General features: G+C 37.9%; 1 protein-coding gene across 8 annotated transcripts in view; it reads right to left on the reverse strand.

The window, feature by feature from the left end:
• LOC100716350 (broad substrate specificity ATP-binding cassette transporter ABCG2-like) overlaps nucleotides 1–23,771 on the reverse strand; it is a 131,388-nt gene that overhangs the window by 60,814 nt on the left and 46,803 nt on the right. For 7 of the 8 annotated variants that reach the window (XR_010046956.1, XM_063247258.1, XM_013150089.3 and 4 more), the window contains 5 exons: nucleotides 19,230–19,289; nucleotides 18,237–18,351; nucleotides 17,544–17,696; nucleotides 15,448–15,584; nucleotides 12,902–13,053 (listed from right to left, as the gene is read on the reverse strand). Coding sequence is in view for 7 of the 8 variants with exons in the window: in XM_063247258.1 (XP_063103328.1) it covers nucleotides 12,902–13,053; nucleotides 15,448–15,584; nucleotides 17,544–17,696; nucleotides 18,237–18,351; nucleotides 19,230–19,289 (617 nt within the window). In the remaining variant the exon portion in view is untranslated. The remainder of the gene's footprint in view (nucleotides 1–12,901; nucleotides 13,054–15,447; nucleotides 15,585–17,543; nucleotides 17,697–18,236; nucleotides 18,352–19,229; nucleotides 19,290–23,771) is intronic. The other variant, XM_013150093.3, reaches the window with a different exon arrangement.

The raw sequence follows: 23,771 nt of genomic DNA on the forward strand, positions 1-23,771 counted from the left end.
CAGTTTTTAATATTCTGTCCTTATGCTGAATTTCAGGGATGTTGATTATTTTATGTCTGAGTATAGATTTATTTTTGTTATGGATAATTGGAGTTCTATGTGCTTCAATTATCAGTTTCCTTTTCCATGTTTGGGAAATTTTATGCTATTATTTCTGGAAAGAGTGTTTTGATATCATTTGTTTTGTCACCTACTTTTCATTTACATCTATTAATCTTACATTTTTTTTGCATCATCCTGCAACTGTTGAATTGTTATCTCTTGATTCCTTACTGTTTTTAAAAGATCTTTTCTGTTCACAAGCTGCAATTTTGTCTTGGAGATCTCAAAGTCATCTTTACATTGATTTAGATGGTTTTGCCACCTTTCAGTGGAATTTCTGATTTGCTAGATATCTTTCTGACTCTGTTTCATGTATTCTAATTCTTATATTATTCATTCAAAGTTTCCATCATTTTTCAGTGCTCCTCAATTTTTTTTAAACTATGTCTTCTTTAGATGTGTTCAGCATTTCATGCACTACATTTACATTTATCATTTCTTGTTTTACCTGGGAGATTGTTTCTGATCTGAGTTCCTTTACAGCTTCATGGAATTGTTTCTTTACTTCAGTTGCTATCATTTCAGAAGTTTCAGGTGTGTGACTCATACTTTCTTCTATATCCATGTCTCCTAGTTTTCTCTGGAATGGGCTGGAGGTTTGAGATTGCATTTTGCTCTTTTGTTTTGTCATTTTCATGTATTCCCCTAGGAAGCTGGTTGCAAGGTCTCAGTTGTTTCCTGGGTTGAGGATGACTTTCGATATTGGAGGGGGCTACTCCAACTCAGTGAAGGTCATTAGGCAGGTCTTATCACGATCTGGTGGCACTCAGTAGCTCCCAGAATAGGTGGAGTATGTAGAGTGGACATTGAGCATACCCCATACCATGCACTGAGGCTTATCAAGTGATTGGGCTTCTGGTGCAAGGCCCCATCAGGCCTTGAGTGGCCTCCAAGGCTGCACACTAGGTAAAGTATGCTGTGCAGGACTTCAGCTCATGCCACCCAACACATGCTCTCCAGCTGTTTGGGGTTAGTAGGCAGGCCCTACCAGGTCCAGAGTGGTGCAGCAAGGTTCCCTGGCTGACTAAGGCCACTGGAAAAGGCCCTACCAGGGTCCAAATTGCACACCAATGCTGTCTGGCTGCTTGGAGTGACTGCACAGGACACTACCAGGACCCAAAGCACACACCAAGGCTCCTCAGTTGCTTGGGGTAGCTGGGCAGGGCCATATCAGGTTCTGAGTGGACCACCAAAGCTGCACAGCTAGGTGGAGTACACTATGCAGGCCTTCAGCTCATCCCACATGGCACGCCCAAGCTCCCCAGTGGCTTAGGGTTGCCGTGAGGGGCCTTACCAGGACCCAAGTGGATACCAAGGCTCCATGGCTAGGTAGTGTGCTGTACAGGCCTTCAACTCACACCCCACAGCACACCAGAGTGCCCCAGCCTCCTTTCCTTTTATATAATCACTCACATGACACTCCTACAATTATCTGTGCCTCCCCTCAAATATATGTCATGAAGATTGAACTATTCTGAACATCTCCTTAACTTTCATAAGTCATAGAACTCAAAGAGCTGTCAGTATGCCTGGTACTACATAAAACTTGGTTTTTAGAAAAAAATATCGACAGTTCATATGGAATCTGGGAAGATGGCAGAACAATAAACAGCAAAGTAAAAAGCCTCTCTGAAAGAAACAGCCCAGATGCTGGAATATAGCATTCTGGAGAAGAAAAGCAGGGAAAATGTAGGTCCCCTTGACCCAGGAAAAAACAAAAGTGGGAACTGAATCCCTCAGAAAGAATTTTTAAAAAGAAAAACTTAAACAGAAGAGTGGCACTCTCACCAGAGCCAGTTCCACTGTGCCAGAAGCATTGCTGGAACCCAGAGATGCACGGGCACAATGAAGCTGGTGGCTGGAAAGCCTGAAGGCCTTGGTGGGGAGATGTGACGGCAGAAGGGAATAGCAAACTTGAGATTCACTGGCTGACATGCCCGAACTCATGAGGCTGCATGAACTGCCCAGGTTCCTGTGGCTTCAACTAAGTGGCAGTCACACTGAGGTGTGGGCACACTGAGGTTGGAGTTCGGCGAGACCAATGGAGAGCAGAGCTGGTAGGGGACATGCATTGACCTATGGTGAGTGTTGGGAATAAAACCCTTCCACAGAAAGGGGAATGACATTTTGGAACCAGGGAGGACTGGCAGAAACCAGGTACTGCAAAGACTTCAGTCAGCTGTTCCCTTCCCAGATGGAATGGGTGAGATGTGCTTCGCCTGGGTAACAACCCTTGTTGGGAACCAGTAGGTTGTCCCAGACCAATTCCCTAGCGCTGTGCACACTAAGGCTCAGTGAAGACCTTGGAAGACGGGCTGACCCGGTGGGGAGGAGCCAGTATACGCCATCCTTATTTGCACCTCAATAGCACACTGGAGTAGACAGGGTCACCTAGCCAGCATGCTTCAAAAGAACAAGAATCAACAAAAAAAAAAAAAAAAAAAAAAAGAAAGAAAGAAAGAAAAGGGGAATGGGGCCTCCTTTATATGGCTGTATGGAAGAAACAAAAAATATCAGAAGAGGAAGCAATAAAAAAAGCCCCCAGTCCCCAACCCTGAGAACACTGATCCACAAAAGGTAAATACAAAAGAGTTTGAGGACAGCAAACATGCAATATCAGACACAGCATCAATGGACATAAAGAGGTATCTTCGGGACCTCATAGACAAGATCAAAAGTGAAATATTTAACCAAGTAAAGCAAGATATAAATAGATTAATAAAAGAAATGCTAAGCACCTCTCAGAAGACACAGATGGAAGAATGGAGGAACACAAACAAAGGAGAGAATGTAGAGTATAAAGAAAATATAGAAGACATGAAGCAGATTCAAAGAGATTACCAGGAAGTTAAAAACTCCATTGAAAGCTGGCAAAATTGCTTGAAAGAAAGTAAGGATAGATTATCCAAACTGGAGGACAGGTTTGCAATGTGGGATTATGAAAAGAAAAACTTTTTTAAAATAACAAGGAAACAAGCAGTAACAACACAAAGGCTAGAAGACGACAAGAGGATCTACAACTCAAGAATAAAGAATGTGAATGAAGAAGCAGAGGTATAAACAAAAGAACTACAATGGTTATTCACAGAAATAATTAAGGAAAACTTTCCAAACATAGGAAAAGAAAATGATATTCAGATGTATGAGGCATACAGAACTCCAGCCAGCTACAACCCAAACAGAGCCACACCTGGGTATATAATAGTCAAGATCCCAGAAATTCAATATAAGAACAGAATATTAAAAGCTTTTAGAGACAAGAAACAGATCCCCTATAAAGGAAAGCCCATCAGAATCACAGCAGACTTCTCGACCAAACCATCAAGTCAAGAAGAGCTTGGAGCAAAATATTCTAAGCCTTGAAAGAAAATAACCTCCACTCAGATTGACATACCCTGCAAAACTGTCTCTAGAAATTAATGGAGAAACAAGATGCTTCCAAGACAAAGAGGAACTGGGGAAATTCATGACCACCAATCCAACTCTACAGAGAATACTGCAGGACATTCTAAAGAAAGAGAAAAGTACCAGGACTCCAGGAACAGTGGCAGAGAGGATTCAATGAATGGAGCAGAAAGCAGAATGAAGAAGACAAGCAGACAACTAATGGCAAATAAATAGCACAACAGAAATGAGGCAGAGAAGGTTAATCTCTAATGTAGATGGCCTTGATATACTAAATTAAAAAAAAAGAGAGAGAGAATCACAGACAGAGTAGATCAGGAGGTAGTGGCCACTCAGATGTTCTTTATAGGAAATATAATTAACCTGAAAAAAGAGTTTATGGACCGAAAACCAAATATGAGAAAACAATGCTCTATGTGACAGAACCAGAGAGTAGTAGGGGCAACTAGACCAGTGTTTGTGGAAAGGTTGGAAGACAGGCTTCTATAGGTAAAGGAATATAATTAGAGATCAAGTCCAGGAGAGAGAAGGTTTGGAACCACTTAAGTAATAGCAGGTTCCCCCCGCCAATTTAAAACCGAGGGTCTTGGTGAGACCCAAAAATGCACAGTGCACCCTAGGGGAGTGAAAAATGAGGAACAGTATTTAAAAAGACAGCAGAAGATATCATTGATAGTGTATCAAGAATTAAAACCCATATTAATCACACCACTCTGCTTAGATAAGATTTTATTCTGTCCCAGTTTGTCTACTTGCATTAGATTTGAGGGCACAGACAGCTATCACAAAAATATCAGGATTTAGCACAGTAATCATTTTTAATTTCTTATTAACTTAATCTGGAGCCCTGTATGACTTATACTGTTTTATCATGATCTTAGTTAAATCTGGTTTGTTTGACTGCTGTTTGGTATCGACGGATTTTATTCAAAACTGATATGATTGATAGTATCAACTCTGAGAGTATAGGCAACTACACCGAAGATGACAAGACTCACTATGATACATATTCTGGGTGATTACTACCTGTTTTTGAAGTTTTATACTATATACATATGTGTATATATATATATAATATATTTTGTATATATATAGTATATATAGCTGTGTTTTTATTAATACTGTTATGTACTGATATATTCTATTACACTATGTCTGATGATATAGCCAATTCTATTGAAGATAACAAGAGACAACACAATAACCATGGTAGAACTCCTTGTACAGCAGTCTTATATGTCTTTTTTGTTTCATGTGTTTATAGTAATATGTTTTGTTCTGTCTTGCTTTGTTTTGTTCCTCCCTCTAATACAGAAAGGATAGAAATACATGTTAAGACTCATGCAAGCGTAGAACCTACAAACAGTTTATGAGAACTGATCTTATGACACATGATGAAACGAACAAATACTTTGAAGAAAAAAAGGCACTACAGTATCCAGTGCTGACTCCACAGTGTCATGATGTAAAATCCAGCAATACTATTATTATTCTTTGTTCAGAATGATTTTAGCTGGCTTGGGTTTGTTTAATCTCAACATAAATAAAGATATGGATAACTACACCTATATTTAAGTGTATAGGATTGATAACCACATTACTAAGTTTTGTTGGATAGTTGAACAGAACTGGTTGTAGTCTCACTGTTTGAATTCCCACTTTATATGTTCCACTTTTGTATCTGGAATAACTATTTGTAAGAGGACAATATGTAAATATCAATTAGTGATCTCTTACTGTTTATTCTTTGAAAGTATGTATTATTTCTACCTGTTTTCTGTTTTGTTCAGTCTTTCTTTAAATAAAATTTTTAAAAAGACAAAAAAAGAAATCAAATACTTTGGTGCACTGTGCTTTCAGAGTTCCCCTCTCTAAGTTCTTCTGTGTTCTGTGCAATGTGAAAACTGCAGTACACACATCAGTAATGACTCCTTCTATACCTACTAAATCCAGGGGTCTAAACTAGCATCTGTTATACTGCCATAATTTCAAATACAGAAAAAATCCCCAGGGTAGTACTCTCCAAAGAACATGACCATCACAGCATACCTGAACTCTGACCCTAACTTCTTGTGACACAATCATCTGAAGATTAAACTCCCCTAGATTTTCCCATGTGTGCTTGATTAGTTTTAAAGAAATAGACTAAACAAACTAAAAATGATAGTGAATATTTAAAACTGTATTTATTTATTTATTTATTTATTTATTTATTTATTTATTTGGATTCAGGAATTAAACTCAGGGCTTTGCACATACTAGGCAGATGCTGTACCACTAAGCTATATTCCTAGCTCTTAAAGTTGTATTTGAGGTCATAGTAAAACATCTATAAACATATCAAAATATTTCTAAAATGAAGCAAACTGCATGAAGCATTTTACAAACTAATTAAGTCTATGTGAATACAAAGAACTAGACAGTGCAGAAAAGACAGAAATCCTGGCCCTGTGAAGGTCAGACTCATTATTTGATTGACTAATAATTCATTCACATCCATCCACAGCCCAAATTTGCAATCTAATTTTACTAGAAAATGAAGTAGCAGTTATGGTGGCAGATCTTCAGTGGCCTGGACCCCTTGACTCCCAGACCTCAGAGTGTGGCATATCTTTGGCCACTCGGCCTGCCTCACTGCCCAGACCTCAGAGGGCAGTAGATCTTTGGGTGCCCAACCACATTGTTCCCCAGACTTTGGAGGGTGGTGGGTCTTCAGCTGCCCAGCGCCCACACCCTCCGGACTTTGGAGGATGCAGGTCTTCAGCTGGCCTTCCTTCCTTGACCAACTGAACCTAGTACTACTGTGGATCTCTGGCTGCCCCTCCCCCTCCCAGAACCTTTTCTGCAGTAGATTAACCTTGCTGGGCTAATGGGAGACTCAGTAACCCCTCATCCAAACAGAGGACCTCAGCAGGCTTGCATCAGTGTGGTGAGTCTGCCCCTAAAAAAGAGGACTTCAGTGGGTAAACAGGAGAAGTAGCAAAGTCCCCTCCAGTCACAGGACGTTGGTGAGCCTAGCAAGAACGTGGGTCCTTCCTCCATACAGAGAACATCAGGTGGGTTGAGGAAAGTGCCAATAAGGCCTTCCCAACCTGGAGGAAATCTAAAAATGCTTATGAGACACCCAGTGACATAGTGGAGTCCCAGTTGAGGCAAACACTGTACCAGGTAGATCTGGTAGCCTGTAGCAACCTGAAGACATAGTACCAGCAGGAACTAAGGGATGACTTACACCAATACTCCGAGGCTAGTCAGCCTAGGAAAAATACAGGACTCACCCAACAAGCCCTGCAAGAGGAATTCACGTGACTGGCAATCCTCCTCATTGTGGGACCTAGCAACTGGATAAACATTAACCTCACAGTAGGACCCTATACACTGCCACCAATTGAGAATAGTTGGATTGAAAAACCAAATATTAGCCCAAAAGGTGAAAATGACAAAATGAAAAAGGAAAATGCAATCTCAGACATCTAGTTCATCAGGAACAAATACAGGAGACACTAAAATAGTAGACATTAAAAGTCGTATACCTGAAATTCCTGAAAACATAGCAAGTGAAATAGGTTTGATTTGTATGCAACAACACAATTGTAATACGGGAAATTAATGCCCCATTGTCACAAAGAGATAGATCAACTAGACAAAAAGTAGACAAAGAAAAAGCAGCACTGAATCAAACCTATAGCAAAGAAACAAATCCATGAGGCTATAGAGGAAATCATATTAGAAATAATCTCTCACATAAAGACAGAAATGACAGCCTTAATAAAGGAGTTGTTCAGCATAGCTACAGAAGGCATAGATTAAAAAAGTACAGGAGCATGAGACAATGACAGAAGCCTTGAATGAACAATATAGAAAAGAAGTAGAATACATGAAACAAATTCAAAGAGATATCCAAGAAATAAAAATTTCTACTGAAAGCTGGCAAAAACATTTAAACGAAGCTGGGGATAGAATTTCAGACCTTGAGGATGGGATTGCAGCTAGCAATCATGAAAGGATAGAACTTTTAAAAGTAACAAAGTAGTATGAAATGATAATCTAACCACTATAAGATGATACAAAGAGAAAATATATAAGACTAATAGGCATCAATGAAGTGCAGGAGTCAATGTGAATGACATGGGTAAACTATTCACAGAAGTAATAGCAGAAAATTTTCCAAACACAGGAAAAGAAGCTGATATGAGGATAAATGAGGTATATAGGATGCCAGTTATAATCAAAATAAATCTACACCCAGACATATAATAATTAAGCTTCCAGACATACAACATCAAAACAGATTACTAAAGCTGTTAAAGACCCAACTCACCTATCAAAGAAAGTTCAATAAAATCATGGAAAACTTTTCAGCACAAACCCTTAAGTTAAGAAGAGTTTGGAGTCAAATATTTTAGGCCCTGAAAGAAAACAACTTTCAATCCAGATTGATGTACCCTGCAAAACTTTCTTTGAAGTTTAATGGAGAAATAAGATACTCCCTTGACAAAGAACAACTGAAGAAATTCATGTCCGCCAAACAAACTCCAGAAAGAGTACTGAAAGACATACTAGATAGAGACAAAAATGAGTTCAATTTGCAGAACAACAGCCACCTGACAGGGCAAGCAATTAAACAAAGGAGGAGAGCAGAAAACCAACACAGGAAAATAACATGACAAAGTTGAACCAGGACATGGCCTCAATTCACCTATTAAAAGAAATAGATTGACAGAATGGATCAAGAAACAGGATCCAACAATATGCTATATACAAAAAACACATCTGGCACAAAAGAAAACTCATAGACTAAAAGTCAAAGGATGGAAAAAATGTTCCATGTGACAGAAACCGAGAGAAAAGCAGGAGTAGCTATTCTATTCGCAGACAATGTGAACTTCAAGCCAAAAACGATCAAAAGAGATAAAGAAGGTCACCACATACTTGCCAGGGGAATAATTCAAGAAGAAGACCTAACAATCATAAACATATGTGCACCAAATACAGGGGTACCCAGCCATGTAAGACAAATACTAACAGATATGAAAAACCAAATAAGCAACAATACAATTGTAATAGGGGGAGGTAATGCCCCATTGTCACAAAGAGATAGATCAACTAGACAAAAAGTAGACAAAGAAAAAACAGAACTGAATCAAACCTATGAGCAAAGAAAAATGGAAATTGTATACTAGATGTTTACAGAGTGTTCCACCCAACCACATCAGAATACACATTCTTTTCGGCTGTGAATGGCACATCCTCCAAAATAGACCACATATTATCCCATAAATTATTCTTAAGTAAGTGTAAAGGGACTGAAATTATCCCATGCATATTCTCTGACTATAGTGTACTGAAAATGGAAATTAATGGCAAAAGAAATTGCAAAACCTGCATAAATACATTGAAATTAAAGACCAACATCCTAAAAAAATCAATTAGTTACAAATGAAACTAAAGAAGAAATTAAGCAATACCTACAATTCAATGAAAATGCAGATACAACCTGTGGGATGCATTGAAAGCTTTCCTAAAAGGGAAATATATAGCAATGAATTGACACATAAGAAAACAGAACAAGCACAAATAAACAAACTAATGCTATATCTGAAGATGTAGAAAAAGAAGAGCAAGTAAGAACCAAAACTCAAAGAAGAGAGGAAATTATAAAGATCAGAGCAGAAATTATTGCAATTAAGACTAAGAAAACAATATAAAGAATTAATGAGTCAAAGAGCTGTTTTTTGAGAGAATAAACAAAATTGATAAATCTCTAGCCAACCTTATCAAGAAAAAGAAAGAAAAAAGTCAAATTCACACAATAAGGAATGAAAGGAGAGAAATTACTACAGATTCCATGGAAACTCAAAAAATCATGAATACTTACTTTGAAAATCTTTACTCACATAAGGTGGGAAACACAGAGGAAATGGACAGATTTCTAGAAATATATGAACTACCAAAGCTCAATCAAGAATATATAGCAATTTTGAATAACCCATTATCAGCTACTGAAATTAACATGATTAAAGAATTACCAACAAAGAAAAGCCTAGGTCCTGATGGATTGACAACTGAAATCTACAAAAAATTTACAGAAAATTCAATGACACTACTCCTCAAACTCTTCAAGGAAATTGAAAGGGAATCAGTCCTCCCTAACTCATTTTTGGAGGCAAGTATTACTCTGTTACCAAAACCAGAGAAAGATCCAAGCAAAAAGAACTACAGGCCAATCTCACTAATGAAACATTGATACAAAGATTCTCAATAAAATACTGGCAAATAAAATGCAGCAAATCATCAGGAAGATTATACATTATGACCAAGTGGGATTCATCCCAGGAATGCAGGGATAGTTTAACATATGCAAATCAATCAATCAATAAATAAATCAACAAAGCCAAAGACAAAAATCACTTGACCACCTCAATAGATGCAGAAAAGGTTTTGATAAAGTTCAACACTTGTTCATGATAAAACCCTTCAGAAACTTGGAATAGATGGTATCTACCTCAATCTGACAAAGGCCATCTACGATAAACCACTAGCCAACATTATGTAAGTAGACAAAACCCAAAAGCTTCCCCTCTAAAATCAGGAATAAGAGAGGATGTCCACTAACACCACTCTTATTCAATACAGTTCTGGAAACATTAGCTAGAGCAATCAGACAAGAGAGAGAAATAAAAGGAATAAGGAAAGGAAAGGAAAAAGTTCAATTATCTACTTGCAGATGTCATGATATTCTACATAGAAGATTCCAAAAACTCCATCAAAAGACTACAAATGCAGCAGTGTAGCTGTATATAAAGTAAGTACTCAAAAATCAACCGCATTTCTGTACACAAACAACAAATTCACTGAGAGAGAAATTATGGAAAAAATACCTTTCACAATAATGAAAGAAATGAAACACTTAGGAATCAACCTAATCAAGAATGTAAAAGACCTACATATTGAAAATTATACTAATCTAAAAAGGAAATTGAAGAGGATACTAGAGGAAGGATACCCCTTGCTCTTGGTTAGGAAGAATGAACATTGTGAAAATGGCCATCCTCCCAAAACAGTTATACTGACAGTTAACACAATCCCAATCAAAATAGCATTGACATACCTTACAGATCTGGAGAAAACATTCCAAAAATTCATTTGGAAACAGAAGAAACCTAGAATAGCAAAGACAATTCTTGGCAACAAAGGTTAGGCAGGAAGCATCTCAATTCCTGACTTGAAATTATACTACAAAGCTACAGTGATAAAATCAGCATGGTACTGGCAAAGAAATAGACCTGAGAATCAGTGGAACAGATTAGAAGATGCAAAAATGACTACAAGGACACTCAGCCACCTTATATTTAACAAAGGAGCTAAACACATGCTCTGGAAAAAGGATAGCTTCCTTAATAAATGGTGTTGGAAAAACTGGCTTTCCACATGTCGGAGACTGTAACTAGACCCATGCCTATTACCATGCACTAAACTAAAGTCAAAATGGATTAAAGATCTAAATATTAAAACAAAAACACTAAATCTACTGAAAGATAAGGTATGTAGTTATCTTGAAGACATAGGGATAGGCAAAGAATTCATGAACAAGATGCAAACTGCATGGGAAATATTTCAAAGAATCAACATCTGGGATCTCATATTATTAGTTTTTAGACTTCAAAAGAAATCACCAACAAAGTGAATGGAAAATCCATAGAATGGGAAAGAATTGTGTCCAGCAGTCCCTTAGACAAAGGACTTATATCCAGAACATACAAAAATTCAAAAACGTCAAACCCCCCAAATTCAAAGACCCACTCTAAAAAACAAGTGTCTGAGATGAACACATAGTTCTCAGATGAAGATATACAAATGAAAAGTAAGTATATAAAGAAATGCTCACCATCACTGATCATTCAAGAAATGAAAATTAAAACAGCATTGAGATTTCATCTCCAGAAAGAATGGTTGCCATCAAGACATTAACCAATAATAAATGTTGGTGGGGCTATGGAGAAAAAGGAACACTTCTCTCCACTGTTGGTGGGAGTGTAGAGTGGAGCAGCCACTGTGGAAATCAGTATGGAGATTCCTCAAAAAACTAGGATTGGAAATCCCACTCAATCCAGTCATCCCGCTTCTGGGTACTTTCCCAGAAAAATTGAAAAGATCATGTCACAGTGATATATATATCCCCTCATGTTTATAGCAGCACAATTTATAATAGCTAAATCTTGGAAACAACCAAAATATCCATCAACTGCAGAATGAATGAAAAAGATGTATTTTTTATACATGGAATATTGCTTGGCTACAAAAAGGATGATCTTGAGGCTTTTTAAGGTAAATGGAGGCAACTTGAGACTCTCCTCTTAAGTGAAATAAATCAGATTCACATTTATAAATATTGCATTGTCTCTCTGGTATAAAAATAAATAAACAATGATAAAGTGAATCAGTAAAAAGATCCAAAATGTATAACAGATTGTTGTAATGATGGAAGGGAAAGAAAGTGCTCAAAAGGAAAGAACAACTAGGTGTACACATATAACTTATGTATGTTTAAGTGTGCAAGGTAGATAACCATACTAATAAGTTTTTGTTAGTTCATCAAACAGAATAGTTGGTGCTGTCATTGTTTGACTGTCTGTTCATTTTTTATGCTTTGATATTGTAACTTGAACAAATACTTCTAAAATAACAATATGTAACATGTCAACTAGCGATGATTTCTTATTGGTATTTTTTGAAATTCTATATCAGTTCTAGTCTTTTTTTCTGTTTTGCTTGTTTTTTAATTAAAAAAAAGAAAAAAATGAAATAGCATCTCTATGAGAACTCATGAAGGAAGAAAAAAAAGCCAGGGTAAAAACTTATGAAGCATTATCCAATTTAATATCAAGAAGTGAATGATATTGGAACTTTTCAAAAATGTTCACCTGACAGAAAAATTGACTATAAGCCCAACACATTACTTAATAAACTCTCAGGGGAAGGTGACCACACCTAGGCAATAAAATAGACACAGGCTCAACTTAGACACATTCATGCATGCACACTCAAGTAGGATAAGAAACGGCAAGAAACATCATGAACAAAAAAAGCACTGCAAAATGAAGAATAATCCGGGCACCACAGTGGCCAAAGGCATTTCAGAGGGGTGGAATCCAAAGTACTTCTACACAAAGATCAAACAGCACTCTCGGAGATCTTATCTCTTCTCTTCCAGGATTCTGTGAATAAAGGACCAGCTGGATGAAGAAGTTGGGGCTGGGGATTTAGCTCAGCGGCATAAGCACTTGCCTTGCAAGTGTGCAGTCGTGAGTTCGATCCCTGGTACCTGTAAAAAAGAAAAAGACAAAAAAAAAAAAAAAAAGAAAAGAAAAGAAAAAGAAAAACTAAACAATACCTGCCGATGTAAAGTAATCCACAGCCAGATGTGCAGGGCCATGGAAAACTAGTTTTCCTGAGGTCAGTAAGGTGAGGCTATCAAACAGCTTGAAAATGGAATACTGTGGCTGATGAATGGAGAAGATGATTGTTCGCCCCTGCATGGCCATCCTAAGTTAAGAGAGGGAAAAGAAGAGGTCATTAAACATCTGAACTTTGCATTTTCTGATAAAATATTCTATCCTACCACTACCCTGTTTATTTCCAATTCAACTTGATTTTCTCTTACAAACTTCTTCTCTTACCTTATATTATCTATTTGATAGTTGAGGAATCTAAATATAATGCCTTTATTTAAAAAGACTAGAGCTCCTTAAAAGATGGTACTTTAAGAGTCTAGAATGCACTAGAAGGTTTATTGAAAATGCAGGTCCTTGGATAGTCTTCTCAGGCACTGAATTAGAATTTCTAGGGGTAAGTGCAACACTCCAAGAAATCTGCAACTACATCCAAGTTTGATAACTCATTATGGGCTAACATTAAAACAATGCTGGTTTTTTTGTTTTGTTTTGTTTTGCTTTTTTTTTTTTTCGGTTTGCACTGATCATTTCAGTGTTCTTGGCTTTAGGATTGATTTTTGTTCTTGTGCTATGGTAATACAATTAATATCATGAAGCACTAAGTCTTTGCGAAATTCTTTGGAGAAAACTGCACTGTAATTTTTACAAAGTTATTGTATAGTGGTTCCTGTATTATTTTCTTCTTTTTACATGTAAGTCTTACAAGGCAACCAACTAACCAAGAAGGCACAGCTACCAAGATATAAGTTTGTGATTTGATCCTTGGTCAACATCCATGTCAGAAACAACGCTAAATACCTTTCCACCGGAGTTATTATCAGTGGGTAGAGGAAACAAAGGTCAAAAATTCCCGTTTAAAACTGTGATTAAAGATATTTTATCAGAATTACTTGTAGCATTTGATAAATACTAAATGCTTGCAGTGTTTGTGTCTAAGGGGATCAGGCAGGAAAACCAAGAATTTCAGAGGCAAAAGCTAAGAGTTACTTGTAAGCTAACAGGAGTCTTGTAACCCAGTCTGAAGATATGAATATCAAATGGCTCTAAAGAAGCATGCTAAGAGAAAATCCTAAAATAGAATAATAAAGTGCAAAATTCAAAGGTTTAGTTGAAAAACATGAGTTCATTGTTATACAACAAAGAGTGTGTGTGTGTGTGAGTGTGAGCATGTGTTTGTCGTGTTGGATGAAAAAGATAAAGAGGCTGCAGCAAAGACGACCTATGATACACCCTTCCCTCAGAAATGAGATTCCTGGCCACCAGGCAATAAGGAGCTGGTAAAAGATGAAAAGCTGAGAGCCCTAATACTCAAAGTATGGTCTGCAGATCAGGGACTTCAGGTGAGTATCTCTTCTAAGAGAATAGAAATGGAGAATACTGCACTCCACCTCAGACCTACTGAAACTAAATTTGCATGTTAACTAGACCCCATGAGGTAAGCATGCATAACAATGCTTGACAAGGATGGATTAGAGCTCTCTGCATAAGGAGAGAAGGTAGTATGTCACACAACACAAAATGTTTAGGAAAAAACAGTGACAGCAGTTCTGTGACACAACCTAAACTGGCTTTTTTCTGGTGTCCTTGAACTACCCACTGTGAATTGTGCAGCTTCTCTGCAGCTGCCTGTGCTGTGCTCTAGAACTACTCTGAAAACATCTCCCACATCCCCTATGCAGAGTAAAATTTACAATTCTCACAGTGGCCTAATAGCTCCATGTAACATCACTAACACAGCCCACTGCCATCCCATTTCTACCTGTGATGGGCTGAAGTATCCTGCTCAGAACTCGTATGCTGGAGTCCTGATACCAGTACCTCAGAAAGTGGGTACATTTGGAGGTAGAGTCTTCAAAGAGCTAATTCAGATTAAACAAAGCCATCAACAGGGTCCTAACCTAACTGATGTCCACTTAAGAGATTAGGACACACACACACACACACACACACACACACACACACACACACACACACACCTATAAGCCAATGATAAACAACTCAGAATAAACAAGCCTGGGAACATCTTAATCTCAGACTTTCAGCCTCCAGCGCTGTAAGAAAATTGATTTCTATCATTCAGCCACCTGGTCTGTGGTATTCTGCTGTGACAACACCCTTGCCAACCTCCTCTCCCTCTAGTCACAGGTTCTATACCTGGTTGGTTTCTTTGATGCTCCACAAATAGCAGGCCTCCTCGGGCCCTGCACCACAGGTTGTTCCCTCCAACTATGGCTCTCTCTTGCCACCTGCAGCCTGGTCTCTCTCACTGCCTCCCAGCTGACATGTCACAGCCCCCATCCCACCATGGCCAGCTTTCCCTACACTCCTGTTTCTTCTTTCTTGACAGCACAGCTTTGTTTCTTTCTAAGAAAAAGAAATTTTGCTGTTCAATTCTGAGTTCCCTTCACTAAAAATACTAAGCACACAGATGTGATCAGTGATTTATATTAAATAAATGAAAGAGCAATGTTCCAGTAGCATTTACCTTTTCAGGCACAAAATAACAGCATATGCTGTGCTTGAATCTAATCCAGTCGTGGGCTCTTCCAGGAACAAGATGGGAGGGTCAGTGATCAGCTCCACTGCAATACTGGTTCTTTTCCTCTCTCCTTTGGACAAAACCTAAAACACAAATCATTATCAGAATCTGTAGATATGACCAGGGTTCCTGTCATTTGGTGAACTAACCTGTAACAGTCCTATAACAGACAATCTATCTCTTATTTCCTTATTATTCTGAACAGTAAGTAACCACACACTTAGAGAAGGTTTCCCTTTCACCAGATGAGTAGACTGAGACTCAGTTCAGAGCCGTTAAATGATAAGACCTGATATAAAGCCCATACTTGTCACAGTTGTAGATGTGCCTTATAAAGCTGAGCATTTCATTTTAAGGTAGGAAATTAGAACCCTGAAAAGGCATAGTACTGACACAGTGAAATCACACTCAAAACAGAGCAGACAGACAGGAGAAAAAGAAGAAAGAATCTATAGAAAATTATTAACCTTCTAACAATACATCTCCCTAGTATTCTGGCCAAAAATCTCCAAATAAAATTACAAGGGAATGAACTGGGAGCCAGGAAAGCTCACCTTCTACCATATGAGCACCTTTTCAATTTCCATACGGCTTTCCAGACTGATTCTGCCTATAATCTGTCTCAGGGCACAATTCTGATTTACCCTTTCAGACAAATCCAGAAAATGGGATGTTGCACAGGCAAACTGGCTGAATTTTGCCACCAGGCAGGGTCACTGTGTGTGGTGAGGGAGGTAGCAAGGTTTGCAAGAGGCAGGAAGAAACAATTCTGTAACTAAGAGCCTCCTGAGAGATAATAATTAAATGTAAATCAAAACAGGGTTGACACACCTGGTGACATGAAGATATATAGTGTCCATTTTGATAACTGGTAGTAGTGTTATTTAGGTAATTTCCTTATTTTTTACAGATATGTAATAAGTATTCAAGCATAAAATGTTATAAAACTTCTATAAAATATTTCAGAAACAAATAGTTGTAATAATCATTGGAGAAGATTTTAACAGCTGACATATCTAAGTAAATAGTATGCAAATATATTAACTATCTAATCATTGTATCATAGTGATCAGACTATGTTCTTTACGTCTCTTTTGTTTAAAATACCATTAAAAATTAAAATTATTTTGATCAACTGGACTATGTGAATTCTAATAGCTCAACAATGGCTTTTGTTTTCCACAGAAATACAAACAAGTAGTTTAGGGCAACGACTGCTTAAATGTGAAGAAGAAAGTAAAAGAAAGTATCTCACTCAGAAAATCAGGTAAACAGAACCAAAGCAAAGATCACAAGCACTTATAAAAGAAAAACAAGTGGTAAATAGAGATATCTCAAAGTTTTTTTTCCAAACAAAATATACTTTATACAACAGTCTGTCAACAAGTAATGATATTAGGAATTCGTATAGAATTCCCATTCTTCGTTGTTCTAAGGACAGCTAAGTCACTACAATCTAACTAATATATTTGCCTCCAAACACCCACACGTCAAAGCTTCCACACTGACTGGTCAAGTCTAAATTTCAATGATTTCTCTCATTTTTTCTCCTTAATCTTCACAACTCACAACAGAAAACATTACTTTGTCTGCTCTTTGGTACCCCTGCCCACAAGGCATATAAAAATTCTAAAAAAAAAAAAAAAAAAAAAAAAAAAAAAAAAAAAAAAAAGGCAAATAAGAGTCTGGAAATAAATACTAGCAGAAGAAAGGTAAAAGAGGAGAGAGGTATGAGACAAACATCAAAAGAAAGCCTATGGAAAAATAGTTTGAGTAAAAACTACAAGTAAATAATAATATGACTGAATATAATTTTGGAAACCACATTAGAGCAAAGTGAAATAGAGCAGGAATTCTTGCTTCTCATCAGTCAATTTCAGACATATGCCTCAGAAACACATTGGAACAAGTCCCCTGGAGGAAGAGAGGGGAACTGAAATGAGGAAGAGAGAAACAGGAGAAAGAAGTTAGTACACAGCTATTAAAGAGCCTGGAGAGATTTTATTCCCTAGCTATGATTCCCTCCGTTTTATTCACAATACCTTGGAATCTGCCACTCCATCCAGATCTAGCTCAGCAATGAGATCGTTAATCTTTGCATTTTTTTGATCATTCTTCATAGTTGTTGGAAGCCGAAGAGCTGCTGAGAACTCTAAATGTTGTCTCACAGTCAGCGTGACCATCACAACATCATCCTTCAGACAACACGGTATTTTAATGAGACATCCTGAGGCTTTTCTAAGACCATCGGTCTAGTATGTGTATTTTAATCCTCAAAAATTACATACTAAAGGCAATTTCTAGCTAATCGTGATCTTTCAATTCTACCAACTGCAGTTAACTACATACACAGACATTTCCATCCCCCACTGCACACCCAAGGACAGCACAGGTTGCACAATTACTAATAGCAGACCGCTGCATACAGGGATTGCCCATGGATACCTCTCTAAGCTAAGGAAAGGAGAAAGGCGAAAGGAGAGCAGAAAAAGACAACAGTAGTGGGTTTTAGAAATGATGCAACAGTTGGAATTGATGCCTCTGCCCTAGGAGGCTCTTACTCCAGATCCTCTCTGCCTCTTCCTTTAACACTACCTCAAATAGTGGAATATTGTGAAAAGTTGGTGTAAAGAAAGTTAGTTCTACAAGCACATCATGTAATTCACTGGAAGCACACTAATGCATAACTCAAGACATTGGCTCATGTAGAAACAGAGAGACCCATGTATACTTACTTGTACCACATAACCTGAATTACACTTGAAATCAGCGGGTGGTAGTTCTCCATTTATCAAAACATCTCCAGATAATCCAGGCGAATCCTTTCTTCCAGCTAACACATCTAACAACCTATAAAAATACATATATTTTATGGGATTTTTTCCCCTCCAATTCAAGCTGTACCTCTCAGCTACTCTCAAATGTAATTTTGTTCCAATTATAAACTAGTTAAGTTCAAATTCTACTCAAGTTATGAGCTAGTAAAAGATTCTATAGTTCAACTAGCTTTGATAATCTGTATGTAAATACACACACGCACACACATATGAAAAATATTCCCTTACAGGGAATATTAGAGAAGGGAAAAAGAGACTAGGGAGTAAGAAAGGATAATAGGAAAGGTGGTAAAAGCAAAGTGAGTTATCTGTATGTATGAAAATGTCATAATAAAGCTCATTATATTTTTCAGTTAATATGTGCTAATAATTAGAATTTGATAAAGAAAGATTACATCACAGTAACACTGCAGTTATTTTTGTGTAAGTACATTTTTTGATCTTTGCATAATAACAAAATTCCCTAAGGACATATTTTTCAAAACATTTCTCCATTGTTTACAACATTATGCTTTATTATGAGCATTAAAGCATAATTTTTAAATTCTCACTTTTCTTTTAGTTAGGTGCCATAAGAATTCTCAAAAATATAAGCCAAAGGCAACACTGGCTTAGTCAGCACAGATCTCTGAAATGTTATCTACTTTGTGGGGTCAAACTGAAGAAATGTTCTCATGTCCCCAGTGAACAATTTTCATGTCCCCAACTATACCTTCTGCTCCACTTGCCTCCTTCAATTTTACTGCTTTATTTTTCTTCCCTATTATCTCCTAATAATGTCAACAGCTGCATATCAATCATATCAATCTGGCATAGAAGATAAATGTAACTTTTAAATATCACAATTAAATTGCACTCAGAAGGTTTGCTTATAGTTTTTGTTATACTCACATAGATTTGCCTCCACCTGTAGGCCCCATAATGGCATTCAAGCCAGGTCTCATAATCCCACTGTAAATACAAAAAGATATTGATTTATTGTTTGACTTAAACCAGTTCTATTAATTTAGGGTCTGCATGGAATAAACTCAGTGAGTAAGTACCAACACTTTAAAAAATGTTGATTAAACAATTCTATTTATGAAAGATGTTCATCCAAATACAAGACTTATATGGCAAGAATATGGCACAGATCCTGTGAATTCTGTTCACTTATGCTCTAAGTCACTTATTCTCTTGGAAAATGACATATCCAGTTCCTGGGACTATAGCTCAGAATACAGCTCAGTGTTAGAACCAGTGTTTAGAATACAATGGACTGGGTTTAACTCCAGTAACAACAACAAAGAAATGTTTCTTTAAGTAACAGATTTGCATTTACACTTACTCCTTATGACACAGTGTAAACTACAAAACAATTTGTGAGTACTGTTTGTTGATCAATATCTTCATATGTCCAGTTGTTATCTACTCAAGTTCTGCATGAGGAATTAATCACTGACTCACAGAATATCAGTGGTAGTGGGCTCACTATTAAATTCTTATCAGAACAAAAAAAATAGAAATCTAAAGGCTAGAAGGAAACATATTAGAGGATTTGAAAGCATCAACACATGTTAACACTCAAGGAAAATGTCTTACCAGCTAGAAAAATGGGAATTTTAAATCTATCCTTCAGTTAGATGATTTCCTTCCTTGTTAAGCAGTTGATAAGTGAGCTAGAAAATACGACCTATCAAAAGGGTACCTCATCACTTCAGCAAAGGACGTCCTTTAAGGATAAACAAGTAGAGAATGGACACAAGTATTTTTCAAATGAGCTAAATGGATGTATGAGAGTAGGGAGTGTTTAGGTAGAGTAGGAAGGTGAAAAAAATACAGCAGAGCCATTGTAGCTGGACAGCCATGGTGAAATGGAGGCCTGATTTAGCCTGGTAAAAACCCTGGTGTCTATGTCTAAAAACCCAGGAATCACATAACAATTCCTGCCAGAGTCAATCCTATGATTATGTAATTATTGTGAGTGATAAATTTCATGTATATTTTGTTAGACCGGTGTCACAAGGAAGACTCCAAGGGCCTCGCTCTCATGTAAAAACAAAGGGGTTTTTATTATTCCGTGTACACGGGGTCCTCCAAACAGGTGGAAACGGAGAACCCTGAGTTGGGGCAGGGCTGGTGTTTTTAAGGGGGAAAAACTGCAGTGTAAGCATTTATTACAGAAGCCAATCATTACAGTTAGTGCGGAGCGGTGGGCATCTTATCTATCTGCTATTGGTCAGTTCATAAGGGGTGACCAGCAGGTCAGAGTTAATTAACTGTCTTTGTTCTGCACAACTTGTCTTTTAAGACACCTGGTTTCTGTAGACTTGAGTCTGACATATTTTACAACGCTGATTAGCATAATGGCAGGCTCTATCTCTGGGTTCCCTGGCATAGCACATCCCCAGCATATCACAGCCACAGAGGTTGTTTTTATTTCTGCAGGGCTGAGTTAGGACTGAGTCACGAGGCCCAGTGCTGTTTCTAGCTGAGAAACAGCATCTTGTTTTTAACCTTTAAATTTCTGGTTCTACATTCCCCTCTCTTCATGCATAATACCTCTAATCTTAGAGGTATAATTGTAGCCAAGGGAGTATATTGTTGTCTTGTTTAACTAATCAAGATCTTATTAAGTCTCCCCCAGACTTTTCAGCTAGCTGTGACTTCCATCCACTAGTTACTTCGCTGCTGCCCACTGCAGCTAAAGAGCCTAGGCACCTGGACAAGGGACCTCACCGTAAATCTCTTGAGAGTGACAATTACTCTTGAGAGTAATTGTTTTTATCTGAGAGACTTGGGAGTTAATAAACTGAGTTATGTGATTTATAAAGAAACCTGTAGAGCCATCAAACTTGTTGACCGGAGTCTGGAAACTGTATTGCTGTTCGCCTAGCTCTGACAATCTCGGGAGCCCCCGGTGTTTTCTCAAATTACTCTCATCCTGCAGACTGACACCATCCCAGAGTGGCACGTCTGCAGCAACATTTGGAGAAGAAGTGGGGAAGTCAATCATCCCAGGACAGCTCGTTTTCGCTAGTGGGTGTGAAGAGGTCAAGAGTTACAAGAAGCTGAAACTTAAGTTTTACAAAGATCTGATAGCTAACTCATTTGATACACACAGAACAAAAGGAAAGCACCGATTGGGGTTTGGGCCACAGTATTACCCGGTAATTTTTTTTTTTTTTTTTTTTTGAAGCTAAACAGTTTTCAAACTTTGGGGCAGGCTTATTTTATGATAGATCATCACCGGGTCGGGAGGAGGTCACCAGAAACCCAAATTCTTTATGGCCTAGATAGATAGGTGAGGGGAGAGGGAGGCAATAAGGTGCCATACAGAACAGAAAACGGCAGTTATGTGTCAAGGTCAGAGTAAAGGGCCAAACTCACACGCAAATCTCTCTGCACACAAGCAGGTTACTTTAAACAAATGTAAATTAATTGCCATTCTAGTTTTCTTTAACAGAGAGTAGAGGTGCCTAGCAGTGATCAACAACCCTTGTTAGCTTGTTTTAGCACAGCTTTTGTAGTTTGTAGAGGGCAACAATGGTTAACATATCAATTAGGTGAGATTCTTGTAATTTTTTACAGAGGAGAGTGTTACTCAACATATCAATTAGGTCACTTAACATATCAGTTAGGGAAAAAGGATAAAAAAACATTTAGTAAGTCACTTTACAGATTTGTTATAATACACATATAACGAAGCTATTTTCTTAGAGTACAACATTTTCCATTGATTGACTCATTAGCATCTGTTTATAACTTTGCATGTGTCTTTAAAATCACAAGCTTTTAAGAACTTTGACATAGTTTATCAACTTGTTTACAACATAAGGCCCAGTAGGAGGATTGACAAAGGTCTTGCAGCTGTCATTAAAGCTGTTAACCAAAAGAAGAAAGAAAACCAACATTTAAATTTGTTCTGTTTTATCATACAAGTAACAATTTTTAAGTCAGACAGAGGCCTCCTTGGGGTCTCTACAAAGGAGGAGAACACAAAATTATCAGTTATATTAGACAATCTTAAGCTTTAAAGTGTCCTTGGAAGAAATGACAGTTCACTTATCCGCAGGCTGATGGTCTTTTGAAGTTGGGACCTGTCTGCAGTGGGAACGTTGAATCCAGGCAGGCTTTTAGCTACTTTGACAGTCCATTGCGGCTTGAGAGATTCAGGGTGAGGTCGCTCTCAAGAGATTTACAGTGAGGTCCCTTGTCCAGGTGCCTAGGCTCTTTAGCTGCAGTGGGCAGCAGCGAAGTAACCAGTGGATGGAAGTCACAGCTAGCTGAAAAGTCTGGGGGAGACTTAATAAGATCTTGATTAGTTAAATCAGCTAATTTTTAGAAACCTTCTCACATAAAACCTCAAAAGAGGAAATATCTGTAACATAGGGGATGTATCACGCATGCAAAGGGGCAGAAGGAAAAGAGACTCACCCAGTTTTCGCCAGTTTTTAAGGCCATTAGTAATTATAGTCTTTAAAATCTAACTTATCTTTTTACCTTTTCTGAACTCTGAGGCTGGTAAGCCCAATCGAGTTTTTTAATTGATCTGCAAAGCTTAGGTTAATTTGAGTTACTAGGCTATAAAAGCCAGGCCATTGTCGGACCCCACAGATAAAAAGGGAGACCAAATCAGAGAAACTGCTATCAGAGCTGACTCAGACTAAGTAGAAAACACTTATATCCTTGAAGTTCAGGCTTTTTATTTTTGTAAAATCTATTTTCCAGTGTTTTTAGGCATAGTCCCACGATAACCAGTGGTTTTTATTTGTTGCAGTACTTTTAGATTTACCAATTGGCACTGAGGGCATCTCAAGCTCACAGACTGGGCTAGCTTGATATTAGCCCCCGGGAATCTCTCGGAAGTTGAGCTGCCAGATGCTGGTCTTTTTAAGTGCAAATGGGCTCTGACAAAGAAAATAGGTGAGATCAGCAGTAATGTCAAGCTTATCTCAATCCCCACTGATTTTGGGGCTTTTTGGCTGTCTTTTGGAAGGTGGCATTTGCCAAATTATTTTCCCGTATAACAAGATCATCTTCTGCCCAATGGCTTATACAGCAGATAGTAGCCACTCTCCTTGGCATCTAGATGGCAGCCAACAAGTCCAAATTTGGGAAGCAATTTTAATCTTTTGACTCCAGAAGACAGTAAACACCATTTTTGATAAAGACAACTTGAGGCCTCAGTGTGGGCAACGAGTTTAGCCCACTATGCTGATGTCTCTGGCTCTAAGATTTGTTCCCATAGAACCTAAGATTTTGTGTAACGGCAGCTCCCATGACCTGCTTACCTTGAGAGACATAACTGTTTTCATCAGAGAAGTAGGATGGAACTCTAGACAGTAGCTTATCCACTAGATAAGGTCGATGTTCCGTGAGGTGATCAATGACCTCAGTACAACTGTGGTGAGGTGATGAGGGGTCGTCCTCAGGCAGCAAAGTAGACAGAGT

Source organism: Cavia porcellus, unplaced genomic scaffold (genome assembly GCF_034190915.1).
Source record: "Cavia porcellus strain 051 isolate PalLab524CR breed Dunkin Hartley unplaced genomic scaffold, mCavPor4.1 scaffold_4, whole genome shotgun sequence".
Classification (NCBI taxonomy): Eukaryota; Metazoa; Chordata; class Mammalia; order Rodentia; family Caviidae; genus Cavia; species Cavia porcellus.